Genomic DNA, 17407 nt, shown 5'->3' with positions numbered 1-17407 from the left:
CCAAGTCACTGTGACCCAGGTAGAGGTTGTCCTTTCAATGGCATTGGCCCTTGGGTGTGTGGGCTTGTATGTGTCCAGTTGACATTAAGTACCTGGTTCACATACTCCCTGCCTTTATCTGCCTTTATGGTGCTCCATTCCCAGAGACTCTGCTGGTAGGCCTTGCTCCAAGCCAGTAGCATGTGAGCAAGCTGTAATCCAGATACATTAAATCATTCAATATAATAGATCCCTGAGAGTGCACAGTGCTGTCAGAACACAACTGGCATTTCACCAGTTTAAATTACAGGTAGAATGAGCATATATAAAAGAGAAGGGGTTGAGTAGGGATTGTACTCCTGGGGAGGAAGATAAAAATGCAGAAGGCAAGTACAGTGCTTTCTCACACAAATGTGGTATACTTGGGTGCTTTCATGAGGCTGATTTAGTGTGGAGCTTTTTGTGAGTATGTCCTTTTCCAAATAATAGTTTAGCAGTACAGTAATGGTCGAGAATGTGATTTTGCAAAGCAAGCCAGAATAACAATGAAGTGAAACTGTACTTTTAGACAGGAGGATCTCTTATCTAAACTATTGGGTGTAGGGTTAGTGTTCCAGTTGGAAAGACAGATAATGATGAATAGAAAAAAAAATGCTCTTTTTGTTTCCCATAATAGATATGGAAGTGACCATAGATGACAAATATTACTCTCATCTAATCTTGGTAAAAGGTTAGCAAACAGTGTAATGTAAATGCCAACAGAGACCATCATTCCTGAAAGCATTCCTGAATGCTTTTCTTTTTAGAAGACAGAAATCAAAAGCTTGTGTAGTAAGAGCTGCAAACCTTACCAGCAATTTTGGTATATCTGGAGATAGCAATTTGTTCTCAAAATACAGTCAAAACACAAAGGGTCATTCAAAGCACTAGGAGTGGAAATTCTCTATTTTAATAACTTTTGGTAACAGTACTATCACCTTTAGTAGTTTACACAAAATATTTAATGTTAGATCAATCTTTACTAGAAATGAGCACGTGCCTGGTTGTTGCATTAAATATCTTTATGTGTATATATAATTTTTGTTAAAAAAAAAAAAAAAAGGTGCTACTTCTGGTCCTAATTCTGAGGTACCAGTTTCGAGGATCAGCAAGTTGATCCTTTTTAAAACCTGTTTAAAAACCCTTTTTTGAAACTTAAAAAAAAAAATACTGAAACAGCAGAGACAGTGGGTGGTGTTTCCACTTCCTGAAAAGGGTCGCTGGTAAAGGAGAGATTCCAGATTAGAATTTTTTGTCATCTTTCTCTTATGAAAAATTGTCAACTATGCTGTTATTTTTCAGTGAAAGAAGGGTAGCTCTTTGATGTTTACCCCAGAGTAACAACAAATCCATAGGGATTACAGTGGAGCAACTGACATGCTGTTGAATTGCATCCTGGCTGACCCCTCTGGTACCTAGCTTGCCCATCCATCTGCATTGCAACGGGGTTCCATGATGTCTTTGCCTGTGAGGAGAAAACCGCTATGTAATTAGATAGTTAGATGTTTGAGCATACACTGTGCCATTATTCCTTGTGGCCATTCTTGGGCTGCCATGATAGTGGAGTTAGCTGATAGTGGAGTTAGCTGTAGTGGTATCTTTTGGTAATGTAGACTGCTGCAGTTAGGTTTGAGTGCTTCTACAGTGTCCCTGGAAGACAGGTTTGAGAAACTGGTGCCTTTCAGATGTGCTTATCACTCTGCTGCTGCTATGGGTGGCTTGCCTTTACATCACCCTGAACAGCAGCTAGTAGAATTGCATACCCCAGTTATCCTAATCCCTCCATATGCTATTTATGAGTTATAGATCTTTAAATATGTGCACACAAAACTATGATGTGGAGAAATTCAGCTCTTGGATGTTGGAAAATGTTGATTCTGCTTGAGGATGGGTTAAGTCTTTGCTTGCTGAGTGCCTGAGCAGAAATTACTTAACTCTGTTACCTTGTTGTTGCTTTTGGCCCTGCAAAAGCATTAAAATTTACAAAAATTTGAAAGATGCACACAGCGCATCCAGTGACAGGAAGGCTGAAGCCCTTCCCTGTTTGAACCGAGGACTGAGAAATCTGTAAGGAGGAGAAGAGGTTTGGATCTGAGAAACCCTTAAAGGTGGGTTTGAAAGTGTCTATGAATTTCCACAGCTGGGTCGCTCTTGTGCAGAGAGCCTCTGTCTAAAAGGTAGCTTCAGGGTAAGGTTCTTGTGGAACTATGAATGTTGTCAGACTGTACCTTGGGAGAGGAACTTCAAGGCCAGCAGGTAGATACCATGCACAGGCTTGTTTTCAGTCTACTTCAAACTGCACTATGTGTGTCTTGATATTTTTGTACATGCATTTCCTCTTTGCCTTTGACTTCTGTGAAGGGTGATCTTCATGTAATCAGCAAATACTTGGTAAGTTCTGAGGAAGCAGAAAGATGATGGGTTAAGTGCTTGAGCCTGGAGAGTCCGATTTAATTTTGTTGTGAGACTGACTGATTAAAACCAAATTAAAGTGCTGGAAGAGATTGACTTGAATATGTGCTATCGCTGAGAGTCAGTTTCTGTTTTTCATCAATCATTTCCCCTCCCCACACTGGCTGCTGTAGTTGCTTCAGCAGAAACATGAAGCAAACCTCAATAATGGCAAGTGTGTGCTTGAGACATTTTATTTCAGTTCATTTCACAGTTGTTAAAGTAGCAGAACAGGAAATCTAATTGACTGAAGGTTTCCAGTATACTTGGGGTTTGTTATGTTAGAGGAACTACATGTATTTGATTCTTTTTAAGATTATAGAGATAGCTGACTTGCTCATGAGACTACTATTAACTGTGGTGCTAAGGGAAACTGATAATGCCACTTTTGAAAAAGTGGTGACTGCTTTAAAAGCATAGTGCCTTGTATTTGTGTGAAAGCAAATTATCATATTTGTACCCACAGATACACAGTATGATGCTGACCATCTCCTTGATTAGTGTTTCTAGAAGTTCTTTTTCTAATGGGGCAGTGTCCTGAAAGTGCTGTAGTAATTGACGTAAATCGGTAAACTTAAAATCTATTGACATCTCTTTCAATTTGCTAAGTTGATGCAATCCAAATACACTTTTATATTGATGTAGACAGAATAGCCAGATAACTGTTTATAGTCTGTTTTTTTCTGTTGGTTATTTGAGATGAACTGAAGTTATTTTTTTGTAAATGTTAATATGTGGTATTATTTACATATATAGTGGAGTGTTGGATTTTTTTCCTGTATGAGGTATGCCGTGTAATTAGTTTTTAACTGTAAACATTTTGGATTTGGATTCTAAATAGAAACCGTAGTATAATGCAGATCATCATAGAACTTGCTATATCTCATGGAGAAAACCTATCTGTCGTGTTCAGAGTGGTTGTAAAAAGTCAAATAGCTGTACCTTAGTTTTAAAAAAATATATGCTATTTTATACAAAGCTAGCATAGAAACAATTAACTAGGAGACATTATGTTGGAAATAATTTTTTCTTTCTTCATGCAGAGTGCACAGTGTTTGCCAATGTCACGCATGTGGGCAGCCTTAATATTTGATTCAGAGTGGGTTTGTCACTCCTGGCAAGAAAGAAATTGATTGACAGCACATGTGATGAGGTTTAGTTTGAAGATAATTGAAGTTGGACTGTGACAAATCCTTCATATTAATTAATAGGAACAATTTGTTGTGACAAGACCCCCCTAATTATCTGACAATTTATAACTGAAGAAGAATGGGGATTAACTTAAAATGTAAGACACTTCAACACATTAAGTTAACATAATTCATGTAAATGAGAACTGTTTGGCACCCCTCATTTGAATTATGTGAAAGATAATATTTGCATGTTGCTTTATACTCATTTGAGCATGTTATATGTTAGTTCAGGTACTGTGGATATTATTCTGCCTGTATTTTTGAAGTGGAAACATTATGTTCAACAAAGCTTAAATAATTCTCCAGAATTTCACAAATCACTTAAATTATTTTATGGCAGTGTTTAGTCTTTCTATGTTATTTTTGGAAATTAAAAAAAAGAAAACCAAACAAACCGGAAACAACCAAAAAGTTCAAAATTTCAGTTCTGCATTTCTAATTTAGCTAATTTGAGAAATACGTATATCAACTGCTAATTAAAATACTTGATTATGAGTTTATATCATCATCTTGACTTTTGGTGACGTCTTGTTGGAGTAGTGTTTTGAGGGAGGGGAAATATTGCTACTTGATAGAACTTCATGTACCGTCACTTTCATATTTTTGCTGCCACAGCTTGTCTGCTTCTCTAATCTGTTTTATACAGTGATGGCACACTTCTTTAAATAGTAGTATTAGAGGAAAAACAGAAATGTTTAGTGTGGAAATAAAAAGCTGAAATAAAAGGGGAAATGTACTTTCAAATTCAGCAGAACAATATTTTCCAGTAATTTATGTCCTATTGCTTGCAAAAAACTCTTGCGTTTATTTTGGTGCACAGTGTATTGAACATGACTTCTTTGTTTCCAGACGTTTATAGGGTATTAATGGAATTACAAACCAGAAAGGTTCCATTTGCAATGTATTTTTGTGTTTTATACACAAAAATTGTCAGAAATCATAATTTTGAAATGCAGAGCCTTAATGTTATGTTTTCAGTTTGGCTTGATTTCATTGGAGAGCATGACTAGTAATCTGTGCTGGGAAGTGTTTGTGAACAATTGAAGAGAGAATTACTGTTCCCTCGTGGCAGTATGGGATCTCCTTGGTGGGCAGCTCAGCTCTGCAGCCCCTGGTTGTCACCCAGCCAGTCTGTACACATGCATTTCCCAACCTGCACATCTGCAGCCCTGGGTCCTGCTGAAGATGTGCAGGACGGGAAGGAGGATGCTGTTGGTCTGTCAGGTTGTACTTTCAGGGAAAGGGGAAGAACTGTTCGTGTGGATTGTATGGCATGTTAGGAAGAACAGAGAGTATTGTTAGGAAGGCTTCTTCATGGTACTACCTGGGATAATTTGTTTAGGGCATAAGGGAGACAAAATTCATGGGAAAATGGGTTTCATTCTGGTACCTGTTGTTAGTGAGTGTTAGCTTTTGAATGGAAAATACTGCTACCCAGCTGGAAGAACGACGATGATATTCAGTCAAGTGTTGTGTACCACATCCAGTTTATTAACCAGATTTCATTGCTTAAGTGTTAAGTATTAAGCATTGATGTAATTACTGATGTTCTTGGTTTCTTCAGAATTTCAACCTGATGAATGTGACAGATGATATATCATGGTAATTGTTTCACAGTGTGAAATTCTACAGAGTATGTAACAGGGTTTTTTGTTTTGCTAGTGATTTTTCTGTGTGTTCGTAGGACTGGGAAGTAATACAATGAGAATAATGATTTCTAAAAATTCTGAACCACAGAATATACCACTTTCTGTGGAATTCTGGAAAGGAATTCCAGAAGCTACAAAGATTTCACTTCTGCATTAGCTCAGCTTACTGAAAACATGACAAAAACATTTTTGCTCGGAGACTGTGCATTTTTATTTATCTTCAATATTCTTATTTCTTTCCACATACTGATGTATGAAGTAGCATCTGAACTACTTATTTTCTTCTCTTCCAGGCTGCTGAATCAGGAATAATAAAAGTGAAAACAATAGCTGCACGGAACACTGATATTTTGGCAGGTAATTATTTGCAATGCAACGCAAAAAATAAACAAGGGTTGCAGATCAAAATGTTAAAAAGATGTCTCGGATATGTCTAATAATCCTATGTGTCTTCTAGTGTGTGCTGTATCAGTGATGCTTTACTTTTGGGCACCTAGCAAAAAATCCAGTAGCCTGAGAATTTTTAACACTGCTTCTGTTTTATGTTAGGGCTATACCGTTGCTGAGGAAGGTCTCCGTTTTCAGTTGTGGCTCTGGAAAAGTAATTGTCCACTTAGAAAAACAGCATGACATACTTGGACTCCAAATTATCTATGTTTTATTCACTGTCAACATTCACCACAGTTGTCACTGAGTGCTCTGTGTGGAGTTCTGCAGTACGATCCTCCTCTGTGTGTTTAGTGTGAGGGTCTAGCCTTTGGAGATTTGTACCTGGCAGGCAAAATTCCATCTTACTCTGAGACAAGGTCATTCAATTTAAGATGTACCATTGCCTTTAGGGACAGGAGATATCTTGTGAGTTGCACCTTTGTACGTGCTTAAAACAGTGTCTCTGACTTTCTTCAGCTTTATTAAATATCATGTAAATTGATGGCTTCTTGCCAATTGCTACTAAAGCCTTTGGCCAGATTTGAATGTGCCGGCTGTAGTCAAAATTCTTAAAATGCTAAATTATTTGAAAAGTCCAAATGAAACAGATTAAAACTATTTCTTGTTTTGAGGTATGTAAACCAGATATCAGTAAGGAGGCCCTTTCTAGAATTATTTGAAGTAGCAGTCCCACCCCTCAATATTTCACTTTAATGCCTCTTTTTTTATTTGTTTATTTTCTTTGTTTTTACTGCTGTCATGAATGCTGACATAAGTGGGAAAACTATGCCAGGTAATGTCAGCTATATGAAAATACACAAATGAACAAGAGAAGTCTGTAGTTAGACATTTGGGAAGCTGTCAACATTCTTTGGCATGTTACTGTGTAAAGAACTTTTATATTTTAGAAAGTTAGTTTGTAATCCTGCAAAATCGGTTTTTCATCTTCATCTCAAAGAAATGTGAAAGATCATTGATTTTGGGCCTGGATAGGCAGTCTGTATCGTTTTGAGGGAACACTTTCTGGCAGTTGGTCAAATTTTCTAAGTACTTTTCCTTTGGAAGGTTTAAACTAGATTGTAGTTAGTATTTAATTTGTCAAAAAAAACTGTGCAGATTTGTTGATACAAGGTTTGGAAAACCAGCAGATCGTAAAAGTTATTTTAATTAGTTAATCTTTGCTAATAGGATAATAATTTTTTTCGCAGTAAGAAACTGCAGAACAGAGGGGAACATATACTTTGCTTGCACATTATCCTAACATTCCACAGTTTAAACATAATGCCATTAAACAGCCCAAATTATTTATGGATTCTTTTATTTTTTGAGATATCAATTGTAACCTAATCTTGTAGATAAGCTAATGTCAAGATCTCTGTTATTTAAAATTTTTGGAGGAGAAGGTAGTATGTATAGCAATAATAAAGCTGCCAAAGGCTACCATAATTGTGAAATCTAGTGAAGTAGATACTTTTTAACTGCTAGATGATTTAGGAATATCTACTAGACATTCTAGTAATTTAAATATTTTGTTCAGGATATGGTTTTTCTTTATAATTTGATGTAAACTGTCATTTCACTAGATTAGATGAGAACAACTGTATTGGATTGTTTTGAATAAGCTGATCTGATGCTTTCTTGAAGCATTACGTTGTGTAGGATTATTATTTTTAAGAAAATAGATGCAATCTTAAAATCTTATAAATCTTTATTAATAGTCTGGTGAGATGTGTTTAACTTGCCAGAACTCTGATGTCATTGATCTAACTTCTTTCTTTCTCTTTGAAAAGTTGAGCAGTTTCAGAGTCTTCATTCTTGGAAGTCTGTATGTGCTTTGTAATTTATTTATGAGAATTTGATAATTCCAAAAGAGAACTCAGCTTGTGCTTTATATCATAGGAGATAAATGTAAGAAATTATTCTCACATGGCTCTGAAATGTGCAATTCATAAATATTTTTTTTTAGAAGTTCTTTTAAAAAATTAGAATTATAATCTTGCTAATGGAATGAAGGAGTAAGTTTTATTTTCTCAAAACTTCTTTTCTGATGTGGTTCATTATGATATATTTCTTTTTCAATATATTCTCACATAGTTTTCATAGCAAAATGGAAGCAGACCTGGATATGAGAAAATTTTTGTGTATTTTAAGACTGGAGCTAATAAAATAATCACTACCAAACCAGTTCTATGAAACACTAATTTTTCAGCTTCATAAAGTAAAATCCTTGCATAGATCCTGTTGCGTGATTATTGTTTTTAATAGTTTATAGGAAAAATACAGTAAGAGGTTTAAATTTGTCTTTGTCTTGTTATTTATTAACTTTCATGCCATTTTTGCCATTTAGAACTTTATCATTAATCTGATGTTAAGTATAAATGCTTGTGTTATCTTTTTAAAAATTTTGCTTTCTTCTTTCTGCTCAATGGTTAGAGTTTAATGGTAGTCCACAAATTTATATGAGTGAAGAAGGTTTTGTGCCCATGTTAAAATGAGCTCTCTAGCTTCTACTGGCTGGGTGTTGTAGGTGTTCATAGACTATTAGGGCAGCTTAGACACCTAGCTCATGTAGACACTGACAATTAGATGCCTAAATTACATGTCTTAATCAGTAGCCAATGTTTTGGGTTTGATTGGAAAATTATGAAGTGTTTCATAAGAGAACAGTATCAGTGGATATGATATTTACTGTATATTTTAAAAGCAGGTTTATTTGCTTGGTAGTAAAAAACCCCTGTTAAACAAGCAGTGTATTCATTCACATTTATGCTGACATTTTAATTGGTTTTGGTTAGGCATTTGGTGCAAGGTCAGCCTCTGCAACAGGACATAGAGCCTGTACTGGCTCTGAAGAGACTTGACAAAACTGTGGACTGCATATGTGTTAATATCACCCTGTAAGAGCTATTACCTTATAGAAATTTGGCATCTATAATTAACTTGTTATTCATGTTAGTGCTTCAGTTGAAAAATATCACTAAAATACATATTTGTAGCTTTTACCTTGATGTTTCTTTTTTTTTCCAAATTAGTTGTAGTGATACTTAATAAATCCTCTTGTGAGCCAAACTGTTCAATAAAAAAAATAAAGCGGATCATGTTTGCATTTTTATGTGAGAACATATTTTTTGTTTGTTTGTGGTAAGATTTGTGATTAAAAATGTGTGTGAAACTTTTGCATGAATACATTTCTCTTATTACACATGGACTAAAACAGTGTATGATATTCAGTGTAAGAATACACATTGAACTTTCAACTGTGAGGAAATTTTCAGTATCTGAAATGGTGCTGAGCAGCTAAAATCAAAAGTTTGCATGAATTGACGACCACACCCGCAAATAGAAAAGCACTAATTGATCGGAGTCATGCTTTCCTTTCGTCTTTCAGAAATATTTTCTTTTTTAATTTTAGGGAGTTTATCTCACATGTCTAGTGTTACTTTTATGGGGAAAAAATTTAAAAAATGTCAGCGTGGAATGTTGTATCATTGTGAAGCTTTTTTCCTGGGCCAGGGGGAAGTTCATGAAACAAAGCTCAAAGCTTCATCTGAAGAAGCTGCCCTTTCTTGCTAAAACACTGGTTGAAGAATTCACAGCCAGGTGTATGTACCCAGGATACAAACAGTGCGGTCTCTTTCTCCTCCTGTTTTGTTGGTGGCATTTTCCTATTCCCCTTCATGCTGCCTGTTTTGGTATATGTCTCTGTGCCATACTTGGTGTTGCTTTTGAATTTGGTGCTGAGGTGAAGCAGAGCAGAAGGAGCAGGCTGCCAGCCTGACGCTGGTCACTGCTGCAAGGCCAGATGAGGCTTGGGGTGGTAGAACCTTACAGCTTCCTACTAACCACATGAACTCTATATTTTGGATTTGGAAAGAGAAAGTCACTTGAGTGTGAGAAGGTGCTTGGGATTTGTGCCTCAGCCAGGGTAATTGTGTAAGCGAGCTGTGGCAGCCCAGTGTCTGTCTTCACTTGGCTTTTCCCGGTGGAGCAAGGATAAATCCCAAACTTCCAAGAGCGGAGATTGCTTTTTCTTGATAAGTATGATTAACAAATTTTACATTGTATTCTTCAAGGTATTAAACATTGACTGCTTCCATATCTCTTTTTGAAAGCACTGAAAGAGAACAGCTCAGAGGTAGTTCAGCCTTTTCTAATGGGCTGTGGAACAAAGGAACCAAAGATCACTCAGCTGTGTCTAGCAGCCATACAGAGGCTCATGTCCCATGAAGTTGTTTCAGAGGTAAGATCAATCTTTATATAAATACATAAATATTTCAGTATGGGAAATACAGGCCCGAAATCGAAGGTGAATGCTTTTTTTTAGGAGGCTGTTTATATTATAATGAACGTAGTCTGCAAAGTATTTTACTCATATCTGTCTTTAAAGAATTGTAATTGAAAAGGAAACCTTCCTGACAATTAAAAAAAAAAACCCAACAGTAGTAACTTTTAGAAGGAAATCCATGAAAGTTCAAACCACCTCATTTAGTTTGTGTTCTTACACTGCAGGAAGAGAACATGTAATGGTCGTCGATAAATAAAATTCTTAAAGTTGCACCCACAAAATTTACTCTGCGTGATAACATGCATTATGGTTTTGTTCCACTTTACTTTTAAAAATAAGATAAAATGGATGCACATTTCCTGCATCTGTATATGTTATGATATATTACAGTACTGCATATATAGTGTGTTAAGAAGCTGGTGAAAATAATACTATCGAAATATACCTTCAGTTGTGCTTGCATAATGTAAAATTACGCTGTTCTCTGATATGAATGAATTTTGAGGATAAACTGTCTTTTTACTGTCTTTCTACATTTCTAAGTAGAAAATTAAGTATGCACTTTAATTTGGACTACACATTAAGAGATTTCTGCTGTCAATTCTTTAAAAATATTTTGGGAAATTTGTGTTGGCTTTATGTTCTCAGTGTAATCCTACGGTATAGACAAACAGGCAAATTCAGTTATGATACTCATTTGTGACAGTGCTGTTCTTATGTGTGTGCACATGATATACCATATGTAAATGACTTAATTATTGGCAAAAAAATATTTCTTTGTAGGCTGCAGCAGGAAACATTATTAATATGCTTTGGCAACTGATGGAAAATAGCCTTGAAGAACTTAAATTGCTCCAGACAGTTCTTGTACTTTTAACAACCAACACAGTTGTGCATGATGAAGCACTGTCCAAGGTAAGAATTTGTTAGCACCAGCTGTAGTACTTAAAATATCCAAGAGGAAAAACAGGGAGAAATTTTATGCATGAAGCATTTGGAAATAATGGAAGAGATGAGGGCTTTCTTGATTCCATTGTATGTCTATTGTCTCTCTATCTAGACTGAAGACACAATTTCTCTTAGCTTCCTATTCAGTCTGTTTTTTAGTTCCTCCACAGTAATACTGACTTAATGGGAACTTTAAATAAAAGCACTGGGCTAATGCCTATCTGGTTTATATGCTAAATTTGTCGTATATATATTTTTGAACTGAATTCAGAGCACAAAGTACAGTGTAAGCTCTCACTAATAAAGCAAATATTAGAAGAAGCTGCCTGCCACCCTGCCTTAAATCTCTTCAGCAAGCCATCCAGATATATTGCTCTTTCAGTCAGAACTGAAGTAACTTCATTACATAATTTAAACATGTACCATTTTGGATATTATGTTTCAACTAGAAAAAAATAAGGTTTCTGATCCATTTCAATCTTACATCGCAAGATATTTCTTTTTGAAGGAGCAACATTGTTTATCCATCTGTGAATTGTGAAGTTCTGTTTCAGTTCCTCTTCTAGATTACATTTTATAATTTTTTCCTCTTTAAGAAAGATTTTCTGTTTTTAAATAAATCATTCTAATTTGCTGTCTCTGTTATGCTCTGCCTTCAGTGTGTTGGTTTAATATCAAAGCACCCTTTTTTTTTTATTGTAAGAGAGGAAGAGGGAATAGAATTGAAGACTCTTTTTGAAGGCATTCTTTTCTGGTGGAAGGTTTTCCATTTGTCTTTGCTTCGGTTTTAATGAAATAACTTCTTAGCTGGTTAAATTTGTGGATGTTAAATTCATTATTAATCCATTTAACTAAGGGAGGGAAATCAAAGCTAAGTTACAAAGGTCTGCTGATGGCAGGAAGATAATGGAAAATAAAACCTATAAATGGTAGAATAAAAACTTGCTAAGGATTGAATGGTTTGTCAGTAGGTGTAGGTTTTATTTACTTAAGTATTCAAATTATTTTAAAAGACTCCAGCACTATCTTGTTTCTTTTGTCCCAGATCAGATTCTGTGTTCTTGGGCAGAAGCATAATTTTTTAAGAAAATGGAAATACTTTAGAAAGTGGGATTGGCAGTCATTAGCTGAGTAGCAGATGTTCTTTAACAACCTGCAGTGTTGTCATTTTATCAAGTTTGAATCTAGGCTCTAGAAGAAGACAATTGCTTTTTAAGTCCATATTACCTTTCCCTTCCATGTATCATTTATCTGCTTCTCATCCCTTTGCTCATTAATTCTTCTTTCCCTTCCTCTGTATATCCTGTCTCTCTTAACCTCCTTATTCTTAGGTTCATGGTATCTACATCCTACTTCACTTACTTTTTTTGTGTGTGTCTTCCAAAGACTTTTTTCAACATCCTTGATCTGTTAATCTCTCTAATGTCTAGAACCTTTCTCCTTTTGGACACCAACCACAAGAACATGTGAGCACAGCAGCGTCAAATAGGGAAGGTCTTTCCCAGCATGGCTTTCTCTTACCTTGTGTCCTCATCCAGAAGCATGCTCACATAATACAGTTACTGGAGAATCTAATTGCTGTACTTCTAACAATTTTCTCAGTGCACATTAAAATCTAGTACATTTAGAAATGTATAGTCAAATTTTGACAGGCTCTGACAGGGCTAAGGGAAAAACATTCCTGACAGAGCATGTATGTAAAATTTCTTTGTGTTGTTCAAAGCCTGACATTACTAGAGTTTTTCAGTTAACCAAATATAAGCATTACTTGGCATGGGTGAAATGATGCAATGGTTTCATTTTATCCCACCAAGATTCCACCACCACCACCACCACCTGAAAAATTTCTGAAAGTTGGAGTTTTTTCCATGCTGAAAAATTCTTAGAGAAAATCAGTTTGAGCCAGAAATATATTGCATGTATGCTTCAGCTCGACTGATTTGAATTAAGAAAATTACCGGTAAACCATCTTGAAAAGCCCCTTAATACAGACACTGCTTTTAGATCAACCTAGAGAATCTTGCAGTATCTTCTGAAAGTCCATAGGTATATGACTGAGTTGTAAAATTTCAAACTAACACAGAGATACCGTCTCTGGGTGTCCACAAATCATTTACAAGAAAAACAAGCAAAAGAAAATTCTGAGTCTTGTATGGCTTAGAGCATATAGTGCTATGGCTGGGTGTGGTTGAGGTTGATGCAAGTGCAAGGACACATAATGAGGACAGAAGAACAAGAAATACAGGTTTCACTACACATATATATGTTAATTTTCAAAATTCATTATAAAATTAAGTATTAAACCATGTGTTAGAGGTAGTATGGAATCCAATGGGAAACAGTATTAAGTCACTGCCAACACAATGTCACATTAAAATACACATTTATAGAGGAATAATAGCAGTTGAGTCAACATGGTTGTGAAGGTATTGTGATCTAATGTAGGAGAGGAATGGCATTTTAGCTTTGGCGTTGACTGACTGTTCTGTGATTAACCGTGTAATTCTAGTGGCCTTTTGACATTAATATTGATACAAATTGTTTTACATGGTAGATTACTGTGTATTCTCTGTATGACTGTAGTTTTATTGCCACATCATAATGTCTTCAGTTAACACCGCTTCTAGATTACCTTTGGGGAGGATTACTAAAGAGGTTTTTGGCCAGGGTACTCTGTAAAACTTTTTCTGGTTCTTCAAATTTAACATGACAATGCGGATTGGAAACCTTTCCTCAACTAGCTGTCTTGAGCTTGAAAGTTGAAAATATATTATTGTAAGGTGATGTATTTTCTTTTTTGTCTTCTCCTTTCAGGCAATTGTACTTTGTTTTCGATTGCACTTCACAAAAGATAATATCACAAATAACACTGCGGCAGCTACAGTGCGGCAGGTAGTCACTGTTGTATTTGAGAGAGTGGTTGCTGAAGATGCACGATACAAAGGTGGGTATGCTTTTTACTCTGCTTGCTTGTATTAACTTTTTTTTAGACACACATGAAACATTTTTTCAGATAAAGAAGTATTAAAAAGTCTATAAATATTATTTAAAAAAATCAGATATTTCAAATTTTTACTGTCTTTTTACATTTTTACTTGTATTCAAAGGAAACAAAATCCTTAGCCATTGTGTCAGTCCAAGTCAGTACAGCAATATATAAAAGCTGATTTTTTTTCAAGCTATGAGAGCTGGTTTTCAGGTTAGTATTGTGAAGGAATTTGAGGTGAGGGTGTCATTTAAGGTGAAAGTAACTTAGGTTACTGAGTGTGAAATATGTGGCAGTAGTAATTTTGAAGAGAACATTAATTGGAAAGAGGTGCTTGGTATTGATGATCTTTGGTATTCAATCTAATGTGTATTTCTGCCAACATGATAAGTTGCAGAAGAATTACCTTTGTGTTCTCCTAGAATCTTTTTGTAAGAACACTTAATGAGTACTTGATTTTCAACAGTTCCTTTGTTCACAAAACTGTTTTTTATTTTTACACAGATACTATTGACCAGCCAGTTGCAGTTCAAGGAAATAGTAACAGAAGATCTGTCAGTACACTGAAGCCATGTGCTAAGGATGCATATATGCTTTTTCAGGTAGTTGGGGAGCATGTATTTATACGTTTGCAGTTATGACTGGGTGCTTCTACATCTCTGTCAGAAATTTCAAAAATTTTCTCTCAGTATATTGACAAGGCCCTTAACCAGAGCCTTAGGCTTTCTTATGTGCATTTATTGTAATTGGCAGTGATATCCTGTATCCCAGGGAATGGCTGGAAAATGAAGACAAAGTGGCCTAGGAGAGCGTTTTACTATAAATCTTAAATAATAACTAGGCATGCTTGTCTGCATTAAATTAAAGATTCTTTTTTTTCGTGAGCCAAACACTGCTACTATAGTTCAGTCTTGCTTCTTGTGCTTGGTATTGTATATTGAAGTTGAGTGTATAATAAAAAGTAGTAGTTGTAGTCATCACCAATAAAAATTTTCTTGATTTAGCAGGTTTACTGGTCTTGAGATATTTTTGAGAACAGTGAGAACAGGAAGAACAGGAATGAACACAACTGCTACAAGGATACCAGCAAAGTTTAAAATTTCTATTTAAAAGTTTTTTGCTTAATAATTTATTTTAGGAAACCTTACATTGAAATTGGAAAATTACTCATTACAAGGGGGGTGTGTGTGTGTGGAGATTTTGTTGTAGGCTCAGAAAACTTATGCTGGTACAGGATTGCAGAGAGTATAAATGTTATTGTATTTCTCTTTAAGGATCTTTGTCAGTTAGTTAATGCTGATGCTCCCTACTGGCTTGTGGGTATGACAGAAATGACCCGGACATTTGGCCTTGAACTTCTTGAGTCAGTCCTCAATGACTTTCCGCAAGTCTTTTTACAAGTGAGTAGTTCTTGCAAGGAAAACAGGAAGACTTTTGTTCACATAGATAGTAAAATTTACACTGCATTAGTACTCATGCTAAATTAAAGAGGAATTACTTTTTTGAAAAGGACTTGTAGATTTTACATGTTGTGTTTTTATAATAGAGAAGTACTGTGTACTTTTTGTCCACATTTTTTGATTCCCATACATTTTATTTGCCTGTGTTTGTGCACTTTGTAGAGCAAGTTGTACTCCTGTTTCACTTTTTGTTTTGCTGTTTATATCTCCTGCAAAGATGCATTTTCTTATCTTGCATGATGTATGACAGCTCTGTAACTTAGTTTGTGGCATTGCTACTTCTGTGAAAACAACCTTGCCCCACTTGCAAAGTAGCAAGAATCATGACTATGAATTGTGTGCATCTACTGCATATAAATGCACCATGATCATACAGTAACACATTTTAGCAGACAGCAGCTAAATTAGAAAGTTTAATATACAATAAATGATGTATTAGTAGCCTATTTCAATTTGCAAAGTACAAGAAGAGGAGTGTATGGTATGAACCCAACCATGTCATTTCATCATGCTTTTTGGTAGCTTTGCAATGATGTTGGCTGTTCTTCCTTTTAATTTCCTGAGCATCTAATTTATACCAAGATTTACATGACTTCAGAATGCTTGATCATAACAGTAAATGTAAATAAGATGTATAATGAGAGTTAATGGTAGCAATTAAAGAAGATCTGCTTATAATTTGTTCTGTGTTCTTTTTCAGCATCAGGAATTCAGTTTTCTTCTTAAAGAAAGGGTATGCCCACTTGTTATAAAGCTCTTCTCCCCAAATATCAAATTCAGGCAAGGTTCGAGCACATCATCTTCCCCAGCACCAGTGGAAAAACCATACTTCCCCATCTGTATGCGTTTGCTGAGGGTTGTTTCTGTTTTGATTAAGCAGTTCTACAGTTTGCTGGTAAGAATATGTTCAAATTTTCTTTATGTAATTGTGTTTTTCTATGTATATCCAGTACTGTGGTCAGTAACAATTAGTTCTTGGGAACTGTTGACATATATTGAGGGAAGAAAAGTCTAAATATTCTTTTCCTCTTAAATGTGTTTGTGTTTATGTGTATTCTACATGTATAATTTTATTAAATATGGACTTGTATAAATTGTCAGAGTAAATTAGCTGTTGTCCTTTCTGTATCTAACTGCCTTTCAGTTAAGGTTTTGGGGACCTTCTGAACTTCTTAGGTTGATTCCCTGGCTTTAACGTTAATTGCTATGCCTTGTTAATACTTGCTAAGAGACTTTTGACTTGTGTTGCTAAAGCTGTTGACAGAATGTGCATAACCGCCCCCCCCATGTTCAGCTGTTCTTGCCTCTCAAATTTTACATACTTGCTAAAGAAGATATTTTTCTGTTTCATTTGTTTACTGTAGCACATGTAAGAACTTTAATGCAATGTCTTTGAGGAATTTAACTCCTTCAATACAATTGCATATATGATGTTAGCTTGGCAAAAATATTATGATTATTAGGTATGCTTTTTATGTGATTTTGAGTAAATGCTTCTTGAAGGGGTTTTCTAGATCCTGTACAAAACTTCCTGGGATGGGACTCCTAAGATGAAACAGAAGTTTTTTGGAAAAAGTGTTTTGTAGGAGCTGCCTTCTTTTAAATGAATGGCTATGAACTGTATCTTTCAGGTAACAGAATGTGAAATCTTCCTGTCGTTGCTGGTTAAGTTTCTGGATGCAGACAAACCACAGTGGCTAAGAGCTGTTGCAGTAGAATCTATTCATAGGCTTTGTGTGCAGCCTCAGCTATTAAGGTATTAAATATATTGTATTTCACTTTTACGTAAAATTTAAAAATTTTTTATTTTTTTCTCTGGTGAAAATAAACATTGTAAATTCTAAAATTATGTAGAAACTTAAATGTAGTAAACTGTTCAAGATAATTTTTTATAAAGCATTAGGCAATGATTATTATCCTAGAGGGGATGAATTATAGTTATTTGAGTATTCCAAACCCTCTCTTAACCAGTGTCAAAGGAAAATTTA

At 35.3% G+C, this 17407-nt stretch overlaps 1 protein-coding gene across 3 annotated transcripts in view; it reads left to right on the top strand.

The window, feature by feature from the left end:
- MON2 (MON2 homolog, regulator of endosome-to-Golgi trafficking) overlaps nt 1-17407 on the top strand; it is a 73906-nt gene that overhangs the window by 10614 nt on the left and 45885 nt on the right. For all 3 annotated transcript variants that reach the window (XR_008822027.1, XM_056339957.1, XM_056339956.1), the window contains exons 2-9: nt 5605-5668; nt 9853-9980; nt 10809-10940; nt 13788-13917; nt 14464-14561; nt 15234-15359; nt 16120-16314; nt 17051-17175. Coding sequence is in view for 2 of the 3 variants with exons in the window: in XM_056339957.1 (XP_056195932.1) it covers nt 5605-5668; nt 9853-9980; nt 10809-10940; nt 13788-13917; nt 14464-14561; nt 15234-15359; nt 16120-16314; nt 17051-17175 (998 nt within the window). In the remaining variant the exon portion in view is untranslated. The remainder of the gene's footprint in view (nt 1-5604; nt 5669-9852; nt 9981-10808; nt 10941-13787; nt 13918-14463; nt 14562-15233; nt 15360-16119; nt 16315-17050; nt 17176-17407) is intronic.

Source organism: Falco biarmicus, chromosome 5, assembly GCF_023638135.1.
Source record: "Falco biarmicus isolate bFalBia1 chromosome 5, bFalBia1.pri, whole genome shotgun sequence".
Classification (NCBI taxonomy): domain Eukaryota; kingdom Metazoa; phylum Chordata; class Aves; order Falconiformes; family Falconidae; genus Falco; species Falco biarmicus.
This window is presented reverse-complemented; position numbering and strand designations above follow the sequence as displayed.